Here is a 27938-nt window from a genome sequence, read left to right as displayed (position 1 = left end):
CATAGGCTAAAGCAACTTATAAGACATTTTGAATGATTAATTCTCCAATCTCAAAATTAGTATGAAAGTATGCCAAAGATAATGAATCTAAGCAAATGGTCACAAGATATGAGACGTTAAAATCTCAACTCTCATTTTTAAATATCTGAGTCAGCATAAATCTCTATTGGAGATTGTGTGTATTCAGAAGAAAACATCTTAACTTTCTAATATAGATGTTGCTTAATAGAAAAGATATGGTAATAATAAGAATATGCAATGGGAAACGACAGACTCTTCAGCAAATGATGTTGGGAAAACTGCACAGTGACATGCAAAAAATAAAGCTGGACTACTTTTTTTTAAAGATTTTATTTATTTATTCATGATAGACACAGAGAGAGAGAGAGAGAGAGAGAGAGAGAGGCAGAGACACAGGCAGAGGGAGAAGCAGGCTCCATGCAGGGAGCCCGACATGGGACTCGATCTCTGGACCCCAGCATCATGCCCTGGGCCGAAGGCAGACACTTAAACCGCTGAGCCGCCCAGGCTGCCCTGGACTACTTCTTAAACTGTACACAAGATTAAACTCAAAATGTATTAAAGACGTAAATATGAGACCTGAAACCATAAAATTCCAAGAAGAAAGCAGGTAGTAATCTTTTTGAATCAGTTGTAGAAACATTTTTGTCTAGATATGTTTCTTAAGGCAAGGGAAACAAAAGCAATATTATATTATTCAGACAACGTCAAAATAAAAAGCTTTTGCATAGCAAAAGAAAACATCAACAAAGAAAAAAAAACCATTAAATGGGAGAAGATATTTGCAAAGGATATATGTAATAAAGGGTTAATACACAAAATACATAAAGAATTTATACAAATCAACACCACAAAAAACAACACAATTTAAAAATGGCAGAAGAGGGCATCTCTGGGTGGCTCAGCCATTTGGTGCCTGCTTTCAGTCCAGGGCATGATACTGAAATCCCAGGATCGAGTCCCACATCAAGGAATCTGATCTGTTACAGAGATCCCCCTCTAAAATCAATAAAAACCGTTCAACACCTCGACATCTAATAGTGAAGCTTGCAAATTCCAAAGATAAAGAGAAGATCCTTAAAGCAGCAAGAGACAAGAAATCCCTGACTTTTAGGCGGAGGAGTATTAGGGTGACAGAAGACCTCTCCACAGAGACCTGGCAGGCCAGAAAGGGCTGGCAGGATATATTCAGGGTCCTAAATGAGAAGAACATGCAACCAAAAATACTTTCCAGCAAGGCTCTCATTCAGAATGGAAGGAGAGATAAAGAGCTTCCAAGGTAGGCAGGAACTGAAAGAATATGTGACCTCCAAACCAGCTCTGCAAGAAATTTTAAGGGGGACTCTTAAAATTCCCCTTTAAGAAGAAGTACAGGGGAACAATTCACAAAAACAAGGACTGAATAGATATCAGGATGACACTAAACTCCTATCTGTCAATAGTAACTCTGAACGTGAACGGGCTTAATGACCCCATGAAAGGCGCAGGGTTTCAGACTGGATAAAAAAGCAGGACCCATCTATTTGCTGTCTACAAGAGACTCATTTTAGACAGAAGGACACCTACAGCCTGAAAATAAAAGGTTGGAGAACCATTTACCATTCAAATGGTCCTCAAAAGAAACCAGGGGTAGCCATCCTTATATCAGATAAACTAAAATTTACCCTGAAGACTGTAGTGAGAGATGAAGAGGGACACTATCTCATACTTAAAGGATCTATCCAACAAGAGGACTTAACAATCCTCAATATATATGCCCCGAATGTGGGAGCTGCCAAATATTTAAACCAATTATTAACCAAAGTGAAGAAATACTTAGATAATAATACACTTATACTTGGTGACTTCAATGACTTCTACCCTCGATAGGTCTTCTAAGCACAACATCTCCAAAGAACCGAGAGCTTTAAATGATACACTGGACCAGATGGATTTCACAGATATCTACAGAACTTTACATCCAAACTCAACTGAATACACATTCTTCTCAAGTGCACATGGAACTTTCTCCAGAATAGAGCACATACTGGGTCACAAATCGGGTCTGAACAGATACCAAAAGATTGGGATCGTCCCCTGCATATTCTCAGACCATAATGCCTTGAAATTAGAACTAAATCACAAGAAGTTTGGAAGGACCTCAAACACGTGGAGGTTAAGGACCATCCTGCTAAAAGATGAAAGGGTCAACCAGGAAATTAAGGAAGAATTAAAAAGATTCATGTAAACTAGTGAGAATGAAGATACAACCATTCAAAATCTTTGGGATGCAGAAAAAGCAGTCCTGAGGGGGAAATACATCGCAATACAAGCATCCATTCAAAAACTGGAAAGAACTCAAATACAAAAGCTAACCTTACACATAAAGGAGCTAGTGACAAAAGAGCAGATGGACCCTACACTCAGCAGAAGGAGAGAGTTAATTAAAATTCGAGCAGAACTCAACTAAATCGAGACCAGAAGAACTGTGGAACAGATCAACAGAACCAGGAGTTGGTTCTCTGAAAGAATTAGTAAGATAGATAAACCATTATCCAACCTTATTAAAAAGAAGAGAGAGAAGACTCAAATTAATAAAATCATGAGTGAGAAAGGAAAGATCACTACCAACAACAAGGAAATACAAACGATTTTAAAAACATATTATGAACAGCTATACACCAATAAATTAGGCAATCTAGAAGAAATGGAAGCTTTCCTGGAAAGCCACAAACTACCAAAACTGGAACAGGAAGAAATAGAACACCTGAACAGGCCAATAACCAGGGAGGAAATTGAAGCAATCATCAAAAACCTCCCAAGACACAAGAGTCCAGGGCCAGATGGCTTCCCAGGGGAATTCTATCAAATGTTTAAAGAAGAAATCATACGTATTCTACTAAAGCTGTTTGGAAAGATAGAAAGAGATGGAGTACTTCCAAATTCGTTCTATTAGGCCAGCATCACCTTAATTCCAAAACCAGACAAAGACCCCACCAAAAAGCAGAACTATAGACCAATATCCCTGATGAACATGGATGCAAAAATTCTCAACAAGATACTAGCCAATAAGATCCAACAGTATATTAAGAAAATTATTCACCAAGACCAAATAGGACTTATCCCCGGGACACAAGGCTGGTTCAACACCCGTAAAACAATCAATGTGATTCATCATATCAGCAAGAGAAAAACCAAGAACCATATTATCCTGTCATTAGATGCAGAGAAAGCATTTGACAAACTACAGCATCCGTTCCTGATCAAAACTCTTCAGAGTGTAGGGATAGAGGGAACTTTCAACGACATCTTAAAAGCCTTCTATGAAAAGGCCACAGCAAATATCATTCTCAATGGGGAAGCACTGGGAGCCTTTCCCCTAAGATCAGGAACAAGACAGGGATATCCACTCTCACCACTGCTATTCAACATAGTATTGGAAGTCCTAGCCTCAGCAATCAGGCAACAAAAAGACATTAAAGGCATTCAAATTGGCAAAGAAGAAGTCAAACTCTCCCTCTTCGCTGATGACATGATACTCTACATAGAAAACCCAAAAGCTGCCACCCCAAGATTGCTAGAACTCATACAGCAATTTGGCAGCGTGGCAGGATACAAAATCAATGCCCAGAAATCAATGGTATTTCTATACACTAACAATGAGACTGAAGAAAGATAAATTAAGGAGTCAATCCCATTTACAATTACACCCAAAAGCATAAGATACCTAGGAATAAACCTAAGCAAAGAGGTAAAGGATCTATACCCTAAAAACTATAGAACACTTCTGAAAGAAATTGAGGAACACACAAAGAGATGGAAAAATATTCCATGCTCATGGATTGGCAGAATTAATATTGTGAAAATGTCAATGTTACCCAGAGCAATTTAGACGTTTAATGCAATCCCTATCAAAATACCATGGACTTTCTTCAGAGAGTTATAACAAATTATTTTAAGATTTGTGTGGAATCAGAAAAGACCCTGAATAGCCAGGAGAATTTTAAAAAAGAAAACCATAGCTGGGGGCATCACAATGCCAGATTTCAGGTTGTACTACAAAGCTGTGGTCATCAAGACAGTGTGGTACTGGCACAAAAACAGACACATAGATCAATGGAACAGAATAGAGAACCCAGAAGTGGACCCTCAACTTTATGATCAACTAATATTCGACAAAGGAGGAAAGACTCTCCACTGGAAGAAAGACAGTCTCCTCAATAAATGGTGCTGGGAAAATTCGACATCCATATGCAGAAGAATGAAACTAGACCACTCTCTTTCACCATACAGAAAGATAAACTCAAAATGGGTGAAAGATCTAAATGTGAGACAAGATTCCATCAAAATCCTAGAGGAGAACACAGGCAACTCCCTTTTTGAACATGGCCACAGTAACTTCTTGCAAGATACATCCACGAAGGCAAAAGAAACAAAAGCAAAAATGAGCTATTGGGACTTCATCAGGATAAGAAGCTTTTGCACAGCAGGGGATACAGTCAACAAAAGTAAAAGACAACCTACAGAATAGGAGAAGATATTTGCAAATGACCTATCAGATAAAGGGCTAGTTTCTAAAATCTATAAAGAACTTATTAAACTCAACACCAAAGAAACAAACAATCCAATCATGAAATGGGCAAAAGACATGAAGAGAAATCTCACAGAGGAAGACATAGACATGGCCAACAAGCACATGAGAAAATGCTCTGCATCACTTGCCATCAGGGAAATACAAATCAAAACCACAATGAGATCCTACCTCACACCAGTCAGAATGGGGAACATTAACAAGGCAGGAAACCACAAATTTTGGAGAGGATGTGGAGAAAAGGGAACCCTCTTACACTGTTGGTGGGAATGTGAACTGGTGCAGCCACTCTGGAAAACTGTGTGGAGGTTCCTCAAAGAGTTAAAAATAGACCTGCCCTACGACCCAGCAATTGCACTGTTGGGGATTTACCCCCAAAGATTCAGATGCAATGAAACGCCGAGACACCTGCACCCCGATGTTTCTAGCAGCAATGTCCACAATAGCCAAACTGTGGAAGGAGCCTTGGTGTCCATTGAAAGATGAATGGATAAAGAAGATGTGGTTTATGTATACAATGGAATATTACTCAGCCATTAGAAATGACAAATACCCACCATTTGCTTCAACGTGGATGGAACTGGAGGGTATTATGCTGAGTGAAGTAAGTCAATTTGAGAAGGACAAACATTGTATGTTCTCATTCATTTGGGGAAAATAAATAATAGTGAAAGGGAATATAAAGGAAGGGAGAAGAAATGTATGGGAAATATCAGAAAGGGAGACAGAACATAAAGACTCCTAACTCTGGGAAAGGAACTAGGGGTGGTGGGAGGGGAGGAGGGCAGGGGGTGGGGGTGAATGGGTGATGGGCACTGATGGGGACACTTGACGGGATGAGCACTGGGTGTTATTCTGTATGTTGGCAAATTGAACACCAATAAAAAATTAATTTTTTAAAAAAATAAAAATAAAAAAGTAAAAATAAAAAACCAGGTATTAGCAAGGATATAGAGAAAAAGGAACCTTTGTGCCCTGTTGGTGGGAGTAGAACCTGGCGCGGGATTATACGGAACTATTGAATCACTATATTCTATAACTGAAACTAATATACCACTGTATGGTAACTACATTTGAATTAATTACAGTAAATTAACCTAAAGAACGAACGGTGCCTGGGTGGCTCAGTCAGTTAAGTATCTGCCTTTGGGTCAGGTCATGATCCCAGGGTCCTGGGATTGAGTCCCACATCAGGTTGCCCCACTCAATGGGCAGCCTACTTCTCCCTCTCCTACTGCTCCTCCCCATTGCTTGTTCTTTCTCTTTCTCTCTCTAATCAATAAAATCTTTTTTTAAAAAAGAAGGAATATAAAGAAAAAAACAAACAAAAAATTAAAAATAGAATTTACTATATAATTCAGTAATTATACTAGTATTTACCCAAAGAAAATGAAAACATTAGTTCAAAAAGATATATGTACCCTTATTCAGTGTGGAGCCAATTTCTCCCTCTGCCCTTCCCCCTACTTATGTACATCCTCTCTTACTCTCAAATAAATTTTAAAATCTAAAAAAAAGAATTGTAATAATTACAATTTTTTGGTTGAGATCAGAGATATAAATTCTAATCAGAGCTCTATAGCTTGGAGTATCAATTTCATTGTATCAGTTGTTGAGTTAGTCATAGACAGTACCAGTCAGAGCTTCTAAATTATGTAATAGCTCAAGTGGAATTAAGGGAACTGAAGCAAAAAAAAAAAAAGGGGGGGGGGAACTGAAGCAATAACTTTCAACAGTTCCCAGAGGAAAAAAAAAAGGAATGGAATGGAAAACTACTCAATCTGTGAAAATGCAAAGAGTACATATACAAAAAGTTGATTTTATAACTATACTTAGCACTATTATAAAGACCTAGAAATAGTGGATTTAATACACAAAAGAGTGCTTTTCAAATAAAAACTGTAAAAAGGATTTCTTCTTTTAACTGCTTCAAATCAAATATACTTCAAAACCTTTTAAAATGTTGAATTATTTTTGTCACTGTCGTATTGTTTTGCACACATTCGGAATAGGGCATAGAGTTGAAAAGAATATGTATGATTTCATTTCAGAATATCCAATACTATGCTACACACAGCGTGAAAACATTTGTCCCTCAGAGATATAATGGGTGAATTTTGATGCTACAAGGTGAATCAATGGTAAGTATGAAGATTTAGAACATTTTCATGACATGATTCATTTTTATTAAAGGATAAAAAAATACGCAGTGTGATCACTTAGCTCTCCTCTTCTTTTTATGCATATATGCAGAAAAAAATAACTTTAAGAAATAAGAAGTTGGAATTAGACAGTTCAGTCAATAAAGACCTTACAAAACTCCTTGAAAAAATATTCAGAACATCAGAGTTTCATTTTTTAAAAGATTTTATTTATTCATTCATGAGAGAAACACAGAGAGAGGCAGAAACATAGGCAGAGGAAGAAGCAAGCTCCCTGCGGGAAGGCTGATGTGGGACACAATCCCAGGACCCCAGGATCTTTACCTGAGTCAAAGGCAGATGCTCAACCACTGAGCCACCCAGGTACCCCCAGAGTTTTAAATAGAAGTTACCTGTCAGCATTACTTTTCCCAGAATACTTCAAGACACATCAATAAAACAGAATTACAACTGACTGAATTAAGACTAAGGAGAGTTTCACCATTCATGACAGATATTTCTGCTTCACATGAAGCCAGAGGATCTTAAATAAAAGATTTTAAAATGCCTGTACAATACTTATATGCTATTAATTTGGTATAATATTTAACATTTTATTCTGGAAAATTAGAAATCGGTTTCCTTTAGATTAATTCAGTTCTGTTAAACTGTTATCAAAATTTGGGGGATCCCTGGGTGGCACAGGGGTTTGGCGCCTGCCTTTGGCCCAGGGCGCGATCCTGGAGACTCGGGATCGAATCCCACGTCGGGCTCCCGGTGCATGGAGCCTGCTTCTCCCTCTGCCTGTGTCTCTGCCTCTCTCTCTCTCTCTCTCTCTCTCTCTGTGACTATCATAAATAAATAAAAATTAAAAAAAAATTGGAAATTAAGGGCAGCCCGGGTGGCGCAGCGGTTTAGCACCGCCTGCAGCTCAGGGCGTGATCCTGGAGACCCTGGATTGAGTCCCACGTCGGGCTCTCTGCATAGAGCCTGCTTCTCCCTCTGCCTGTGTCTCTGCCTCTCATTCTCTCTCTGTGTCTCTATGAATGAATAAATAAATAATCTTTAAAAAAATTTGGAAATTAAAAATAAGAAAAATATACTAAGCATTTATAAAAGATGATATATGATATCCTGCTAGGAATTGAGGAGATACAGAAGAAATATGCACTTGACTAACACAAATTCACAATCCTGGTGTCAACATGCTTATGTGTAGAAATAGATGAAGAGATCACAAAAAGCTTTGTGGAACAAAGTCTTCCAGAAAGACTAAGAAGAGCAATGGTTAACATGTCAAATGTTACAGAAACTTCTGGAGGTGGTAGGTAGAAGATCTTGGACAAATGACAAAAGGGTTCTAGTTTAGTTGGCAGGTACAGATAATAGATTATGGCAAGAAATGTATAGGGAGAAGATGTAGTCAATACAAGGAGATAACTCCCTCAATTTAGAAGTGAATTACAGCAACATCTAAAGAGGATAGCCTACTTAAAAGGAGGGGACTTTTTATTTCATATTTATTCTCTTTGACAAATGGTACTTCTATATTTTTAGAGGAAAAAGGGAAGTTGCATGCAGAAAGAGATTGAAGAGCCAAGTATTTCAATAACTGAAAGGGAATAAACAAAAGACTAGAAAGGAACTGAGAAATATACTGGGGTTACAAAGATGGTTTCTATCTTATCTTCACTAAAGTTGCAAGATATAAAATTAATATACAGAATTCTCTTGTGTTTGTATAGACTAATAATGAAGTGGCAGAAAGAAAAATTAAGAAAACAATCCAATTTACAATTGCATTAAAAGGAATAAAATAACTAGGAATAATTTTAATCAAGGAAGTGAACAAAGAACAAAAAAATAAAAAAAAAAGGAAGTGAAAGACCTGTGCTCTGAAGTACAAAACATTGATGAAAGAAATTAAAAATGACACAAACAAATGGAAAGATACACCAGGAGCACCTGAGTGGCTCAGTGGTTGAGCAGCTGCCTTTGGCTCAGGTCATGATCCTGGGGTCCTGGGATTGAGTACTGCATCAGGCTCCCTGCAGGGGAAGCCTGCTTCTCCCTCTGCCTATGTCTCTACCTCTCTCTGTGTCTCTCATGAATAAATAATGAAATCTTAAAAAAATAAAATAAAAAGGAAAGTTACACCATGTTCATGGATTGGAAGAATTAATATTTTCAAAATGTCAATAGGGTTCAAAGGAACCTAAAGAGACAGTGCAATTCCTATGAAAATAACAATACTGTTGTTCACAGAACTGGAACAAGTAAGTGATCCTAAACCATAACCATAAAATAGTGATCCTAAACCTGGAACCATAAAAGATCTCAAGCAAGTTTTAGCTAGGTGTGCTCTTGTCTGCTTGTGAAATAAGAACTGTCACCCCTGCACCCGAGCTGAAGTCTTGCAAAACACTCTGGGTAGAAGAAGGGCTGTGTTTGGTGGTTTGTGCTGGTCTGGGTAAGGGGCCTGCTACACTGGGACAGAGGTAAGCTTGACTGAGAAGGACAATTCCAAGTGAGTGCAGGAGTGAGGGGCTTAGTGTAAACAAGTTCAGCAGCCAGTGTTGGCACTGTGCTGTCTACTGCAGGTGGACCAATGGAAGGGTGGGAAAGGGAAAAATGATGCCATCCAGCTTCTTTGTTCCCAGGGAGACATTCTGTGAATACTGCCTCTTAGGGTCATGCTCCTAAAAGAGCAAATACTGTCTCCACTCTGTGCCCAAGGCACTATTTCAGATTGCTGTTTACACGCTATCTTCCCCCAGGTTCTTTGCCTGCCTTTTCTCCAGGAGCAGCACAATGCCCCCTGGGATATATCTCAGCAAGTCCACTGACCTATAAAACTACAGTCTTCAGAATACCTGGCTGGCTCAGTGGAGCAAGTGACTCTTGATCTCCAGTTCCTGAGTTCAAGCCCCATGTTGGGTATAGAGCTTACTTAAAAAAAATAATAATAAAGAAAAAAATCAATAAATATAGTTATAAATAAATTAATATAAATAAATAACTCACTCACTCACTCCAGGTGTTAAGCCCTGGATTGCATGAACTCAGAAATGCATCCCTCTCATTTTTAGAACCAATGGCTCTTGGGAGATGTTCTTCTGCATTCCCCTGTGTGTTGCTCTCTCTCCTCTTTCTCTTTCTTTCTCTTTCTCTTTCTCTTTCTTTCTCTTTCTCTTCTCTCTTTCTTATGCTTTCTTTCTCTTTCTCTCTCTCTCTCTCTCTCTCTCTCTCTCTTTCTTTAATTTGTCTTTCTCTGCAAGCAGGGCTCCCTTCTCTCTACAGCAGCCTTGATCTGTTTCTCTCCTAAACCATGTCTTTGTACTACCTACCCTCTTCACTGTGACTTCTTCTCTTCTTTTATTTGTGGAATTTATTCTATCAGACTTCAGGTAAATTTCTGGGGTATTCAGGATAATTTGACAGTTATCTAGTTGAGTTTGAGGGATGAAGCAAAAATAGACTTCGCCTACTCTGCCACCACTTTCCTGGTTCCCCTCAAAAATTTTTAATGTATTGTTGTACTTGCTTTGTTAATATTATGTTATGGACTTTTGCATCTATATTCATGTGAAATATTGCCCTGTATTTCTTTTTATCTGGTGTCTTTATCATTTTTGTATTAGAGTGATACTGGTCCCACAGAATAAATTTGGAAATTTTTTCTTCCTCTTCCATTTTTTGGAATATTTTTAGAAGAATGGGTTTTAACTCTTCCTTAAATGTTTGGTAGAATTTGCCTCTACATCTGTAAGGCACTGGACTTATGTTTGTTGGGAGTTTTTATATTACTGATTCATTTTCTTTTTTTTTTTTGTATATTTTTTATTGGAGTTAGATTTGCCAACATATAGTATAACACCCAGTGCTCATCCCGATAGTGCACACTCAATGCCCGTCACACAGTCACCCATCTGCCCACTTAACTTCCCTTCCACTGCCCTTGTTCATTTCCCAGAGTTAGGAGTCTCTCATGTTCTGTCACCCTCTCTGATTTTTCCCACTGATTTTCTCTCCTTTCCTCTTTATTCCCTTTCACTATTTATTATATTCCCCGTATGAGTGAAACCATATAATGTTTGTCCATCTTGGATTGACCTACTGAACTCAGCATAATACCCTCCAGTTCCATCCACATCAAAGCAAATGGTGGGTCTTCATCATTTCTAATGGCTGAGTAATATTTATATATATACCACATCTTCTTTATCCATTCATCTTTCAATGGACACCGAAGCTCCTTCCACAGTTTGGATATTGTGGACATTGGGGTGTAGGTATCTCGGTTTTTAACTGCATCTGTATCTTTGGAGTAAACCCCCAGCAGTGCAATTGCTGGGTCATAGGGTAGCTCTATTCTTAACTCTTTGAGGAACCTCCACACAGTTTTCCAGGGTGGCTGTACTAGTGCACATTCTGACCAAAAGTGCAATAGGGTTCCCTTTTCTCCACATCCTCTCCAACATTTTTTGTTTCCTGTCTTGTTAATTTTCCCCATTCTCACTGGTGTGAGGTGGTATCTCATTGTGGTTTTGATTTGTATTTCCCTGATGGCAAGTGATGCGAAGCATTTTCTCATGTCCTTGTTGGCCATGCCTGTGTCTTCTTTGGTGAAATTTCTGTTCATGTCTTTTTCCCATTTTGTGATTGGATTGTTTGTTTCTTTGCTGTTGAGTTTAATAAGTTTTATAGATCTTAGATACTAGCCCTTTATCTGATAGGTCATTTGCAAATATCATCTCCCAATCTGCAGGGTGTCTTTTAGTTTTGCTGACTCTATCTTTTGCTGTGCAGAAGCTTCTTATCTTGATAAACTCTCAATAGTTTATTTTTGCTTTTGTTTCCCTTGCTTCCATGTATCTTGCAAGAAGTTGCTGTGGCCAAGTTCAAAAAGAGTGTTATTTGTGTTCTCCTCTAGGATTTTGAAGGATTCTTGTCTCACATTTAGATGTTTCATCCATTTTGAGTTTATCTTTGTGTATGGTGTAAGAGAATGGTCTAGTTTCATATTTCTGCACGTGGCCGTCCAGTTTTCCCAGCACCGTTTATTGAAGACACTGTCCTTTTTCCAGTGGATACTTTTCCAGTTTTGTCGAATATGAGTTGACAATAGAGTTGAAGGCCCATTTCTGTATAAATCCATCAAACATTTAAAGAAGAAATAACACCCATTCTGTGAAAGCTATTCCAAAAGATAGGGTTGGAGTACTTCCAAACTCGTTTTAAGAGGCCAGCATTACCTTGATTCCAAAACCAGACAAAGACCCCACCAAAAAGGAGAACTATAGACCAATATCCCCGATGAACACAGATGCAAAAATTCTCAACAAGATACTATCCATAGGATCCAGCAATACATTAAGAAATGTATTCACCATGACCAAGTGGGTTTATCCCCAGGATGCAAGGCTAGTTCAACACTCGTAAAACAATCAATGTGATAGATCATATCAGCAAGAGAAAAACCAAGAACCATATGATCCTCTCAATAGATGCAGAGAAAGCATTTGACAAAATACAGCATCCATTCCTGATCAAAATTCTTCAGAGTGTAGGGATAGAGGGAACTTTCCTCGACATCTTAAAAGCCACTACGATAAGCCCACAGCAAATATCATTCTCAATGCGGAAACACTAGGAGCCTTTCCCCTAAGATCAACAACACAACAGGGATATCCACTCTCCCCACTGCTATTCAACATAGTATTAGAAGTCCTAGCCTCAGCAATCAGGCAACAGGAATAAATAAAAGGCATTCAAATTGGCAAAGAAGAAGCCAAACTTTCCCTCTTTGAAGATGACATGATACTGAACAGAGAAAACCCAAAAGACTCCACCCCAAGATTGCTAGAACTCATACAGCAACTTGACAATGTGGCAGGACTGATTCATTTTCATTGTTCGTAATCAGTCTGTTATTTTCTATTTCTTCCTGCTTCAGTTTTGGTAGGTTATATATTTCTCAGAATTTATCCATTTATAAATATAAATGTGGTTATCCTCATTTTTGACATATAAATTTTCTTAATATTCTGATACGAGTGTTTGTATTTCTGTGGTGTTGGTCATTTCTCCTATTTATTTAATGATTTTGTTTATGTCTTCTCTATTTCTCTGTCTCTATCTCTTTTGATGAATATGGGTAGAGATTTTTATTATTATTATTATTATTATTATTATTATTATTTTCAAGATCCTACTTCTACATTTCTGGATCTATTGTTTGTGGTTTTTTTCTGGTTGGGTTTTTGTTTTTTTTGTTTCATTTTAATTTTATTTTGTTTATATATCATTTATTTCTATTCAAGTCTATTTCCTTCCTTTTTGTGGGTTTGGGTTTTATTTGTTCTTCTTTTTCTCACTCCTTTATGTGCAAGATTAGTTTGTTTCTTTGAGATTTTTCTTGTTTCTTGAGTTAGGCTTCTATTCTCTAAACTTTCCTCTGAAGTCCTTGTGCTATCCCAAAGATTTTGGACTGCTGTGTCTTCATTTTCATTTATTTCCATGTAATTTTTAATTATTTTCTTTGATTTCTTGACTGAGTAATGGATTGTTTTTTAGTATGTTATTTAACCTCCATTTAACAATGGTTGTTCCAGATTTTTTCTTTTGATATCTAGTTTATACTGTTATGGTCAGAAAAGATACTTGGTATGACTTCATCTTTTTTTTAAATTTGTTAAGATTTGTTTTATGACCTAATATTTGATCAGTCATGGAGAATGGTCCTGTGCATTTGAAAAAAAAATGTATTCTGATGTTTTAAGATAGAAGATTTGAGGATAGCCTGGTTTAGCGACGCCTTCAGCCCAGGGCATGATCCTGGAGTCCCGGGATCAAGTCCCACATCGGGCTGCCTGCATGGGGCCTGCTTCTCCCTCTGCCTGTGTCTCTGGCTCTCTCTCTCTCTCTCTCTCTCTCTCTCTGTGTGTGTGTGTGTCTCTCATGAATAAATAAATAAAATCTTTTTTAAAAAAAGAATAGAATGTTTGAGTATATCAGTTAAATCCACCTGATCCAGTATGTTATTTAAAAACATTATTTCCTTGTTACTTTTTTTGGTTCGATAGTCTACCCATTGATGTAAGTGAGCTGTTAAAGTCCCCTACCATCATTGTATTGCTGTCAATTACATGTTTTATATTTGTTATTAACTGTGTTATGTACTAACGTGTTTCCATATTGGGTGAATAAATACTTATAATTGTTATATTCTGTTCTTGGATTGTCCCCTTTATTATTGTTTAATATCCTTCTTTGTGTCTTGTTACAGTCTTTGTTTAATTTTTTTTTATTTTTTTTTCTCCAGACTGCATGGTTTTTTTTAGAATACATTTATTTTTTTATTGGTGTTCAATTTACCAACATACAGAATAACAAACAGTGCTCATCCTGTCAAGTGCCCCCCTCAGTGCCTGTCACCCATTCACCCCCACCCCCCGCCCTCCTCCCCTTCCACCACCCCTAGTTCGTTTCCCAGAGTTAGGAGTCTTTATGTTCTGTCTCCCTTTCTGATATTTCCCAAACATTTCTTCTCCCTTCCCTTATTCCTTTTCACTATTATTTATATTCCCCAAATGAATGAGAACATATAATGTTTGTCCTTCTCCGATTTACTCACTTCACTCAGCATAATACCCTCCAGTTCCATCCACGTTGAAGCAAATGGTGGGTATTTGTCGTTTCTAATGGCTGAGTAATATTCCATTGTATACATAGACCACATCTTCTTTATCCATTCATCTTTCGATGGACACCAGGGCTCCTTCCACAGTTTGGCTATTGTGGACATTGCTGCTATAAACATCGGGGTGCAGGTGTCTTGGCGTTTCATTGCATCTGAATCTTTGGGGTAAATCCCCAACACTGCAATTGCTAGGTCGTAGGGCAGGTCTATTTTTAACACTTTGAGGAACCTCCACACAGTTTTCCAGAGTGGCTGCACCACTTCACATTCCCACCAACAGTGTAAGAGGGTTCCCTTTTCTCTGCATCCTCTCCAACATTTGTGGCTTCCTGCCTTCTTAATTTTCCCCATTCTCACTGGTGTGAGGTGGTATCTCATTGTGGTTTTGATTTGTATTTCCCTGATGGCAAGTGATGCAGAGCATTTTCTCATGTGCATGTTGGCCATGTCTATGTCTTCCTCTGTGAGATTTCTGTTCATGTCTTTTGCCCATTTCATGATTGGATTGTTTGTTTCTTTGGTGTTGAGTTTAATAAGTTCTTTATAGATCTTGGAAACTAGCCCTTTATCTGATATGTCATTTGCAAATATCTTCTCCCATTCTGTAGGTTGTCTTTTAGTTTTGTTGACTGTATCCTTTGCTGTGCAAAAGCTTCTTATCTTGATGAAGTCCCAATAGCTCATTTTTGCTTTTGTTCCTTTTGCCTTCATGGATGTATCTTGCAAGAAGTTACTGTGGCCAAGTTCTAAAAGGGTGTTGCCTGTGTTCTCCTCTAGGATTTTGATGGAAACTTTTCTCACATTTAGATCTTTCATCCATTTTGAGTTTATCTTTGTGTATGGTGAAAGAGAGTGGTCTAGTTTCATTCTTCTGCATGTGGATGTCCAATTTTCCCAGCACCATTTATTGAAGAGACTGTCTTTCTTCCAATCGGTAGTCTTTCCTCCTTTATCAAATATTAGTTGATCATAAAGTTGAGGGTCCATTTCTGGATTCTCTATTGTGTTCCATTGATCTATGTGTCTGTTTTTGTGCCAGTACCACACTGTCTTGAGGACCACAACTTTGTAGTACAACCTGAAATCTGGCATTGTGATGCCCCCAGATATGGTTTTCTTTTTTAAAATTCCCCTTGCTATTCGGGGTCTTTTCTGATTCCACTCAAATCTTAAAATAATTTGTTCTCACTCTCTGAAGAAAGTCAATGGTATTTTGATAGGGATTGCATTAAACGTCTAAATTGCCCGGGGTAACATTGACATTTTCACAATATTAATTCTTCCAATCCATGAGCATGGAATATTTTTCCATCTCTTTGTGTCTTCCTCAATTTCTTTCAGAAGCATTTTAAACTTTTTAGGGTATGAAATGTTCTATAGTTTTTAAGGTATAGATCCTTTACCTCTTTGGTTAGGTTTATTCCTAGGTATCTTATGCTTTTGGGTGTAATTTTAATGGGATTGACTCTGTAATTTCTCTTTCTTCAGTCTCACTGTCAGTGTATAGAAATGCCATTGATTTCTGGGCATTGATTTTGTATCCTGCCACGCTGCCAAATTGCTGTATGAGTTCTAGCAATCTTGGGGTGGAGGCTTTTGGGTTTTCTATGTAGAGTATCATGTCATTGGTGAAGAGGGAGAGTTTGACTTCTTCTTTGCCAATTTGAATGCCTTTAATGTCTTTTTGTTGTCTGATTGCTGAGGCTAGGACTTCCAGTACTATGTTGAATAGCAGTGGTGAGAGTGGACATCCCTGTCTTGTTCCTGATCTTAGGGGAAAGGCTCCCAGTGCTTCCCCATTGAGAATGATATTTGCTGTGGGCTTTTCGTAGAAGGCTTTTAAGATGTCGAGGAAAGTTCCCTCTATCCCTACACTCTGAAGAGTTTTGATCAGGAATGGATGCTGTAGTTTGTCAAATGCTTTCTCTCCATCTAATGAGGGGATCATATGGTTCTTGGTTTTTCTCTTGCTGATATGATGAATCACATTGATTGTTTTACGAGTGTTGAACCTGCCTTGTGTCCCAGGAATAAGTCCTACTTGGTCATGGTGAATAATTTTCTTAATGTACTCTTGGATCCTATTGGCTAGTATCTTGTTGAGAATTTTTGCATGCATGTTCATCAGGGATATTGGTCTGCAATTCTCCTTTTTGGTGGGGTCTTTGTCTGGTTTTGGAATCAGTCTTTGTTTTAAAGTCTAATTTGTCCAATATAAGTATTGCTATCCTGGTTGTCTTTTCTCATCGTTACGTATCGTATAGATTTCTCCACCCACCTCACTTTAAATCTGCAGGTGTCTTTAGGTCTGACATGAGTCTTTTGTAGGCAACATATAGATGGGTCTTGTTTTTATTGTTGTTTTTTTGTTTTGTCTTTTAAGTCCACTCTGCCACTGTCTTTTGACTGTTGTATTTCGCCCATTTACATTCAAAGTTATTATCTCTACTTTCTTAGAATTAACTTTACAACAATATGATAATTAGCTTTGAGTGTTAAACTGCATACATGTGTATGTTGTTTACATGGAAGCACGTTTGTGAATGTGTATGGATGGATGCATATTATGTTTTCTTTGTAGCTACCATAGTTCATTGGTATTGGTAAGGGACTCAATGCAGAAACTGGATTACAGATGCTGTGTGCATATGCCTCAGGGTCTGCTAAAGAACAAGATGGTTGTTGAGATCAGGTGAGGTAAAGTCTATCCAATTGGACCAGGAAACTGACTGTAAGGACTAATGGTAGCCAACTGACAGTGTGATAGGAGCCATGGTGGGCAGTTATCCTTTGGGGTACTCAAAGTCAAAAATAAAAAGTTCCAGGCAAGCAGTCAGGCAGGTAGGCTCTGGAAATGGAAGTAAGACATCACTCCAATCAAAATCCAACTATGGTTTAAAAAGCTACCCTGAAGTAGTTTTAATACATTCAAGGGTCCCTGGAAGCCTCTTATCCTCAAAATTCCAGACATTTAAGGCTGTTTCTTCTAGACAGTAGAACTTCATTTAGCATTGCTGATTCAAACCCTTGTCCAATGCATACATTATCCCTTAGTCTATATAAACACATATCCATAATCTAAAGTTCTGTTGATATCCACCAAAGACAGAATTTTTTTTTCCTGCCCTGAGATGGGCTACTCAGAAATGTCTGACTGAAATGTTTGACAAGATGAGGAGGGAAAATTTTACTCTCCATAAATACTGATACATTTTTCAAGGCTTCCAAAAAAAAAAAAAAAAAAAGAGCTGGATATTTCTGTAATTAAGAGGAAATAAACGGGAGACTATAAAGTAATATGGAAATGTATTGTAGTTGCAAAGATGATTTCTATTTTAGAAAGTAAAACATATGGTAATTTGCTTATAAATCGGAGGCAGGGCAAGATGGCAGAAGAGTAGGGCACCCAAGTCACCTTTCCCCGCAAATGTACCTAGATAACTTTCATATCATCCTGAAAACCTACGATTTCGGCCTGAGATTTAAAGAGAGAACAGCTGGAATGCTACAGGGAGATGAGTCGTGCTTCTATCAAGGTGGGAAGAAGGGAAAAAAAATAAATCAATAAAAAAATCATCCAAGGGGGAAGGACCCCGAAAAGGAGCTGGGCTAAGGCCAGGCAGTGAGAGCTTTCAGGAAAGGAAAGCCAAGTCCCAGAGAAGCAGGAACATTACCAATCTTCCTGAAGAGAAAGGCGCTCACAGGGAACTAGGGCAGGATCCCAGGAGGGACAGTGATGTCCCCAGGCTCCCAGGGTCATTAATAGAGGAAGTGTGCCAAGGGGGAAAGTACACCACACACTGCAGGCCGAGCTCCCTAAAGGGCTGGAGTGCCCGCCCAGTGGGGCCTCGGGAGCAGCTCAGGCAGCGGCTCCATGTGGAGGGGCCTGCACAGCACCAGGAACCCAATTCCAGCAGCGCAGGCCCCGGAGCCCAGGGCACCTGGGGACACAGCCCAGGATCCAGCACTACCCCAGGACAGATGGAGGCTGGGAGAGCACAGGACAGTGAGGACGCTTCTGCCACTGGGAGGCCCTGAGCTGTACAGATCAGTGCCCCCTACCCCCGGAGATTCCAGGCCCCTGCAGACTGGGAGACTGCAGTAGTTACTGCTAGAGTTGACTCCAGGGCTGGAGAACTAGCTGCTGCCACTGTTGTTGTTCTCCCTGGTGTTACCTTGTGCCTGGGACTCAGCAGGGCCACCAGAGAGCAGGGGCCTCACAGAATAAACGTCTCCCACTGAGCCATGCACTAAGGGGCAGGGCAGATGTCCCAGGTGCACACACTTGAGAATCAGCACAAGCAGGCTGCTTCCCCAGAAGACTAGCTGGAAGGACAGGGAAAGACCAAGGTATTGACCAAGCAGCCCTGGAAAGTACCAGGGAAAGACTAGGGACTTAAACTATATAGAATCAGAGGATAACCCTCTTTTTTTTTGTATTTAATTTGTTCCCCTCCTTTTTTTCTCTCTCTTTTTCCTTCCTTTTTCCAGAACAACTTGTTTTTAGCCACTTTTCACTGAGCAAAATGACTTGAAGAAAGAACTCACCACAAAAGAAAGAATCAGAAAGAGTACTCTCTCCCACAGAGTTACAGAATTTGGATTACAATTCGATGTCAGAAAGCCAATTCAGAAGCACAATTATAAAGCTGCTGGTGGCTCTAGAAAAAAACAAAAATGATTCAAGAGACATCATGACTGCAGAATTTAGATCTACTGAGGCAGAAATTAAAAATCAATTGAATGAGATGCAATCCAAACTGGAGGTCCTAATGATGAGGGTTAATGAGGTAGAAGAACAAGTGAGTGACATAGAAGACAAGTAGATGGCAAGGAAGGAAGCTGAGATAAAAAGAGAAAAACAATTAAAAGATCCTGAGGAAAGGTTAAGGGAAATAAATGACAGCCTCAGAAGGAAAAAATCTACATTTAAATGGGTTCCAGGGGGCGGTGAAAGAGACAGAAGACCAGAAAATGTATTTGAACAAATCATAGCTGAGACTGTCCTTAACTTGGAAAGGGAAACAGGTATTCTGATCCAGGAGATAGAGAGATCCCCCGCTAAAATCAATAAAAGCCGATCAACACCCTGACATTTAAGAGTGAAACTTGCAAATTCCAAAGATAAAGAGAAGATCCTTAAAGCAGCAAGAGACAAGAAATCCCAAAACTTTATGGGGAGAAGTATCAGGTTAACAGGAGACCTCTCCACAGGGACCTAGCAGGCCATAAACGGCTAGGAGGATATATTCAGGGTCGTAAATGAGAAGAACATGCAGCCAAGAATACTTTATCCAGCAAGGCTCTCATTCACAATAGAAGGAGAGATAAAGAGCTTCCAAGATAGGCGGAAACTGAAAGAATATGTGACCACTAAACCAGCTCTGCAAGAAATATTAAGGGGGACTCTGTAAAAGAAAGAGGAAGTCGGAGGAAACAATCCACAAAAACGGGGATTGAAAAGGTATAAGGATGACACTAAATTCTTATCTATCAAGAGTAAGTCTGAATGTGAATGGGCTTAATGATCCCATCAAAAGATGCAAGGTTTCAGACTGGATAAAAAAGCAAGACCGATCTATTTGCTGTTTACAAGAGACTCATGTTAGACATAAGGACACCTACAGCCTGAAAATAAAAGGTTGAAGAACCTTTAACCATTCAAATTGTCCTCAAAAGAAAGCAGGGGTAGCAATCCTCATATGAGATAAATTAAAGTTTATCCCAAAGACTGTAGTAAGAGATGAAGAGAGACACTATATCATACTTAAAGGATCTATCCAAAAAGAGGACCTAACAACCACGAATATTTATGCCCTGAATGCGAAAGCTGCCAAGCATATCAATCAATTAATAAGCAAAGTTAAGACATACTTAGATAATAATACACTTATACGTGGAGACGTGAACACAGGGACTTCTGTAATTGATAGATCTTCTAAGCACAACATCTCAAAAGAAACAAGAGCTTTTTTTTTAATAATTTATTTATGATAGTCAGAGAGAGAGAGAGAGAGAGGCAGAGACACAGGCAGAGGGAGAAGCAGGCTCCATGCACCAGGAGCCCGACGTGGGATTCGATCCCGGGTCTCCAGGATCGCGCCCTGGGCCAAAGGCAGGCGCTAAACCGCTGCACCACCCAGGGATCCCGACAAGAGCTTTAAATGACACGTTGGACCAGATGGATTTCTCTGATATTTACAGAACTTTACATCCAAACACAACTGAAAACACATTCTTCTCAAGTGGACATGGAACTTTCTCCAGAATAGACCACATACTGGGTCACAAATCAGGTCTCAACTGATACCAAAATACTGGGATTGTCCCCTGCATGTTTTCAGATCATACTGCTCTGAAAATAAAACTAAATCACAAGAAGTATAGAAGTATTTCAAAAACGTGGAGGTTAAAGACCATCCTGCTAAAAGATGAAAGGGTCAACCAGGAAATTAGAGAAGAATTAAAAATGTTCCTGGATACTAATTAGAATGAAGATACAGCTGTGCAAAATTTTGAGGATACAGCAAAAGCAGTCCTGAGGGGAAATACATCGCAATACAATCATCCATCAAAAAACTAGAAAAACGCAAATACAACGTCAACCTTGCACCTAATGGAGCTGCGGAAGGAACAGCAAATAAAGCCTTCACCCAGCAGAGGAAGAGAGTTAATAAAGATTTGAGCAGAACTCAATGAAATAGAGACCAGAAGAATTGTGGAACAGATCAACAAAACCAGGAGTTGGTTCTTTGAAAGAATTAATAAGATAGATAAACCATTAGCCAACCTTATTAAAAAGAAGAGAAAGAAGACTCAAATTAATAAAGTCATGAATGAAAAAGGAGAGATCACCACCAATACCAAGGAAATACAAATGATCTTAAAAACTTATGAGCACCTTTACGCCAATAATTTAGGCAACCTAGAAGAAATGAATGCATTTCTGGAAAACCACAAACTACCAAAACTGGAACTGGAAGAAATAGAAAACTGGAACATGCTGATCACCTGGGAGGAAAATGAAGCAGTCATCAAAAACCTCCCAAGACCCAAATGTCCAGGGCCAGATGGCTTCCCAGGGGGAATCTAGGAAACGTTTAAAGAAGAAACCACACTTATTCTACTAAGCTGTTTGGAAAGATAGAAAGAAATGAATAACAACAAAATGATTCTATGAGGCCAGCATCACCTTAACTCCAAAACCAGACAAAGACCCCACCAAAAAGGAGAACTATAGACCAATATCACTGATGAACATGGATGAAAAAATCTCAACAAGATACTAGCCAATAGGATCCAACAATACATTAAGAAGTGTATTCACCATGACCAAGTGGGATGTATCCCCGGGATGCAAAGCTGGTTCAACACTTGTAAAGCAATCAATGTGATTCATCGTATCAGCAAGAGAAAAAACAAGAACCATATGATCCTCTCAATGGATGCAGAGAAAGCATTTGACAAAACACAGCATCCATTCTTGATCAAAACTCTTCAGAGTATAGGGATAGAGGGAATATTCCTCAGCATCTTAAAAGCCATCTACGAAAAGCCCACAGCAAATATCATTCTCAATGGGGAAACACTGGGAGCCTTTCCCATAAGATAAGGAACAAGACAGGGATGTCCACTCTCCCCACTGCTATTCAACATAGTATTAGAAATCCTAGCCTCAGCAATCAGACAACAGAAATAAATAAAAGGCATTCAAATTGGCAAAGAAGTCAAACTCTCCCTCTTCACAGATGAGATGGTACTGTACGTAGAAAACCCAAAAGACTCCAGCCCAAGATTTCTAGAACTCCTACAGCAATTCGGCAGAGTGACAGGATAGAAAATCAATGTCCATAAATCAGTGGCATGTCTACACTAAGAGTGAGACTGAAGAAAGAGAAATTAAGGAGTCAATCCCATTTACAATTGCACCCAAAAGCATTAGATACCTAGGAAGAAACCTAACCAAAGAGGTAAAGGATCTATACCCTAAAAACTACAGAACACTTCTGAAAGAAATTGAGGAAGACACAAAGAGATGGAATGATGTTCCATGTTCATGGATTGGAAGAATTAATATTGTGAAAATGTCAATGTTACCCAGAGCAATTTAGACGTTTAATGCAATCCCTATCAAAATACCATGGACTTTCTTCAGAGAGTTGGAATAAATCATCCTAAGATTTGTGTGGAATCAGAAAAGACCCTGAATAGCCAAGGGAATAATAAAAGAAACCATATCTGGGGCATCAATGCCAGATTTCAGAATGTACTACAAAGCTGTGGTCATCAAGACAGTGTGGTACTGGCACAAAAACAGACATATAGATCAATGGAACAGACTAGAGAACCCAGAAGTGGACCCTCAACTTTATGGCCAACTAATATTCCACAAAGCTGGAAAGACTATCCTCTGGATAAAAGACAGTCTCTTCAATAAATGATGCTGGGAAAAGTGGACATCCACATGCAGAAGAATGATACTAGACCATTCTCTTACACCATACACAAAGATAAACTCAAAATGGATGAAACATCTAAATGTGAGACAAGATTCCATCAAAATCCTAGAGGAGGACACAGGCAACACCCTTTCTGAACTTGGCCACAGCAACATCTTGCAAGACATATGCATGAAAACAAGAGAAACAAAAGCAAAAATGAGCTATTGGGACTTCATCAAGATAAGAAGCTTCTGCACAGCAAAAGAAACAGTCAGCAAAACTAAAAGACAACCGACAGAATGGGAGAAGATATTTGCAAAGGACCTATCAGATAAAAGGCTAGTTTCCAAGATCTATAAAGAACTTATTAAACTCAACAGCAAAGGAACAAAGAATCCAATCGTGAAATGGGCAAAAGACATGAACAGAAATTTCAGAGGAAGACATAGACATGGCCAACATGCACATGAGAAAATGCTCTGCATCACTTGGCATCAGGGAAATACAAATCAAAACCACAATGAGATACCACCTCACACCAGTGAGAATGGTGATAATTAACAAGACAAGAAACACAATTGTTGGAGAGGATGTGGAGAAAGGGGAACCCTCTTGCACTGTTGGTGGGATTGTGAACTGGTACAACCACTCTGGAAAACTGTGTGGAGTTTCCTCAAAGAGTTAAAAATAGATCTGCCCTTCGACCCTGCAATTGCACTGCTGGGGATTTACCCCAAAGATACAGATGCACTGAAACGCCGGGACACCTGCACCCCAATGTTTATAGCAGCCATATCAACAGTAGCCAAACTTTGGATGGAGCCTCAGTGTCCATCGAAAGATGAATGGATAAAGAAGATGTGGTTTATGTATACAATGGAATAATACTCAGCCATTAGAAAAAACAAATACCCACCATTTGTTTTGACGTGGATGAAACTGGAGGGTATTATGCTGAGTGAAATAAGTCAATCGGAGAAGGACAAACATTATATGGTCTCATTCATTTGGGGAATATACAAATTATCGAAAGGGAATAAAGGGAAAGAAGAGAAAATGAGTGAAAATTAAATAGATGGGGATGTCACTGAGAAATTCTAGGTCCTTAAAAGGTTTAGAATCTAAAAGACATTAAAGCATTCATTTAGCAAAGATGATATTCATTCTTAGTTAAGATAATATTTTATGTATGTTTTTTCTTTTCTTTTTTTTTTAGAAATGCAGTATCCTTATATTTTTCACTTACTCTGAATTAAGTTGAATATGAATGCCATATTTTATAATTTGTATTAAAGAAAAACTTAAACAGGTAAGGTTCAGGAGTTCAAGAGGTAAATTTAACTCTTATGTAAACATTTGCAATAAATCCAAAGTTGACAAATATTCTGACACTTAATATATTTAAGGTTTAAATCTTCTTGTATTTTGTATTCAAAATAACCTTCAAACATTTACATAATGCTATGAACCAAAAATAAAGGGCCTCAGAGGACAGACCTAATCTCCATGGTATATGTGAACCATATTATATTGGGCTAGGTATACAATATATATATATGCTAGTGAAACTGCTTGATGATAGGTCTGAAGCACCATCATATTTGACAGAAGTATTTTTTTATTCTTCTAGACACATCTTATGACATTAAGAATGTTCAATGTAAGTATTAAAATAGAATAAGACAAGTATTTTGAGATAAAATAAGTATTTGTTCTGTGATTTAACATTTATCTTTTCCCTTCTTCTTTTTTCTTTTTTCTTTTTTTTTGATATCTTTTTTCTTTTTTAAAAGAGGTTTCCTGAACATGGTTGCTTGGGTCAAACCATGGGTCTTCTTCTCATGAGCTATGTAAGCCTAGGCAAGTCATGTAAGCTCTGTACTATGTTTTTTTGTTTTTGTTTTTTAACTGTAAAAGAGCTTATAGCATTATTTTTAAGACTAAATATGTGCATAGATATACATATATACATATATATGTGTGTATGTACATATACACACATAATGCATATACACACAAGTGCTTGAAACAGAGTAAGCACAATATTAGTGACTTATTTTTATTGTACTTACCGTGGTATAGAAAGGTAATGTACTTACCGTGGTATAGAAAGAAAATAGAAAGGTAATGGAAAAAATAACCAAGTTTTCATAGTTGTCCCTTTCCTACTTTCTGCTTTGCTTTGACCAAACTTTAGACAGGTATCTCTGTTTCTTACAAGCCCCTGAGTCCTGTTTGCCCCTAAGCTATAAGCAAGCACTAATAAAGTAGAACATGTCTCCTTTTCAAGGTCTCCTGGGAATCATCTGTCTGCAGTGAGACACTTTTTTTTGGACCTCACTGTTCATTTATCTTGCTTGTCCAGTTTCTTAAAATATTCTGTTTTCCCTTAACAACAACAACAAAAACATTCATTTATCTGTTGAGTTTTAAGAACCTTGTAGATTTCTTAGATCAGAGTCTTCTCCCTATTCTGAGTAAAGTCTCTCCCTAAGTCCAGATTTGCTTTCATTTGACATATATATATATATATATATATATATATATAAAATTTTCATTTGACATTTATATATGTATATATATATATCTTTTAATAGAAATAATACATTCCATTGCTAATTATATTGTGATTATGTTTTTATATCTACTATTGCTGTGTTTTGTTTTAAAATTTAATGACCCAGTGTTTTCTGAACAGGAAAATGAGTTCACCCCCAGAGTTCTGTAAATAGAATCCTATTTTTTTTGAAACCAATACATTTTCCTATTTGTAGGATAGCTACATTAGATAAAAGTTGCCAATATTTCTGTTGTTCAAAATTCTCGGCTTTTAAATAACTGAACAGGCCCACTTCTAAAGTTATAGAATGGTTGAGAATGTTAGAATACTAAAATCTCTAGAACTTCTCTCCCTCTCTCTCCCTCTCTCTTATTCACTTTATATAGCTAGTAATATTTTACTACCCTTTTTTCCCTCCTCTTAATTTGAAATCTCTTTTATGATCTTTTGCTTCCTTGGAGTAGCTGACTCTCAAAAAGACATCACTCAAAAGCCACAGTGATAATTTAGACAGGCATTTGAAAACTGTCAGATATATATATTCATTGAAAATTCTCTAGTACATTATTTTAGTTTATTTCTCAAATATTAATAAGATTTATTTTGACATTCTAGACAGGATTTATTTTCAGGTAGTTCTCACCCTTGATAAAGACATTCAAGACTAACATTTCTGACATAACCGAGACCACCCTTTGGCAAGTTCCTTTTCAAACACAAAATTTGGTCTCTTAAACTAGACTAGGATACATCCATCTTAAAGATTATGCTCCCATTTAACCTAGCATAAAGTTATGGTAACATTTTGGTTCTAATATCACAGCTTTTAACACTTGTTGAATTTAGTTTCCAAAATATCTTCCATCAGAAGCTCAAGGGAAAATTTCTTTCAACCCCACAACATGGTGAGGAAACCAATTCATAATTCTAGGAAAGATTAAATGCCAGTGAACAGTTCAAAAACTGTTTATTTTAGTGGTGTTGTAGTTTAACTAATGAGGTAACTAAAATTTAACAATATGTTTGAGATAGTTTATTTTTTAAACTGAGAAAACCAATTTTTTCTAGACAACTAGACTATCCATATATATAAGCAGAACTTAAAATTTTCACCTTGAAACATGACATCCTAAAACTTTGAATATCAATTTACTGATTAACTATGTTTGTTTAGTTTAGTTATCCTACTTTCCTTGTGATCCTATCAGATATCATCATGCTTCATATTCACGGATTTTTGCTGTGAAAGCCAAATTGTGAATTGACAACGAAATGGTCCCTTTTATTGCTAAAATTAATAATAAAATAACTATTCACAGAATATTCACAAAGTAATGCTTTAAGCAGAATGTTGTTTTGGCACAGTGGGAAAAGAAAAGTGTTGGTCAAAAATAAAATTAATTAAATTAAATTAAATTAAATTAGTTTGAAAATTGCATCCAGGACTGTGTAAATGATACAAAATGTGGATACAGTTCAGTTTGAAGATCTTTTAAGGTAGAATCACAACATATATCATCTTAAATACTTATAGTTTTAAGGCCATGGAGTAAATACTGTGGTTTCAAAATATTAAGAAAAAATAGTACAATATATTTTGAAATCAATTTTCTTTTAAATTTATAATCTTACCTTCCCTGCTGTTTTCCCCTCAGACTTCCACTGATTTAGGATAAAATGGAGGCAAAGGAAGCAAAGGAAAACAAAACAAAACAAAATTGAAAATCAGCTCTAATTTGTTATTGCAAATATATTTCTTAATGCCAATATTCTATGTCCAATAGTAAAAAATTCTGTTCTTCTGAAACTGTCTTCAACTTCTGCTTTCTTCAGTCATTTCATAAGGGGATATCACGACATTATAAATCTCATGTACCAGTATGAGAGCCATATAAGAAATCTTGGATCAGCATTACAAAACTCAGTTATATATTTAGCCCACATAGGCTTTTGTGAAGAAAAGACATGCCTCCAATTAGATATTCTCTTACTTATATTACTTATTTTTCATTAATTTTTAATGAATAAGCCTTTACCTCAAGCATGAATGCATTTCTTAAAAAAAGAACTAGGTTGGTTGGAATACATGAATTAGGAATAAACATAAGAAACATCTAAAAGACATTAAGTATTATCTCTAAGTGTTAATTTTGGTAGTTCTTAGGAACACCTTAATTAGATTCTGTTCAACTGAATTATGTTCTTTTTTTTTTTTTTTTTCTCATTGTAGCTGTGGTGTTTGGTTATTTTGTTCCTTTTTACTTAAAACTTCTTTTTTAAAATTCCCTTTCAACCTCAGGAGACAGGTTAAATTAATTTTCAAGACTCCAAAAACATTTAGGCCATTAGTCCCTTCTTCATTCTTCTTTGTAGACGATGAATATACCATATCATAAATGATCAAATTTCTACATTTCTAGATACTTTTGCTCCCAAAAGTCTTTTCTCCTAAAATTTTATCTCCATTTCTTGTCATTTTAACAGCTACACAAAATGTTCTCTG

At 37.5% G+C, this 27938-nt stretch overlaps 1 protein-coding gene across 2 annotated transcripts in view; it reads right to left on the bottom strand.

Annotated features, from left to right (window-relative positions):
• PCDH11X (protocadherin 11 X-linked) overlaps positions 1-27938 on the bottom strand; it is a 389751-nt gene that overhangs the window by 161060 nt on the left and 200753 nt on the right. The window contains exon 5 of one of the 2 annotated variants that reach the window (XM_035711458.2): positions 27068-27097. The exons of the other annotated variant lie outside the window; for it this stretch is intronic. Within the exon in view, the coding sequence (XP_035567351.1) occupies positions 27068-27097 (30 nt within the window). The remainder of the gene's footprint in view (positions 1-27067; positions 27098-27938) is intronic. 2 annotated transcript variants of the gene reach the window in all.

The sequence above is a fragment of the Canis lupus genome, chromosome X (assembly GCF_003254725.2).
Source record: "Canis lupus dingo isolate Sandy chromosome X, ASM325472v2, whole genome shotgun sequence".
Classification (NCBI taxonomy): Eukaryota; Metazoa; Chordata; class Mammalia; order Carnivora; family Canidae; genus Canis; species Canis lupus.
This window is presented reverse-complemented; position numbering and strand designations above follow the sequence as displayed.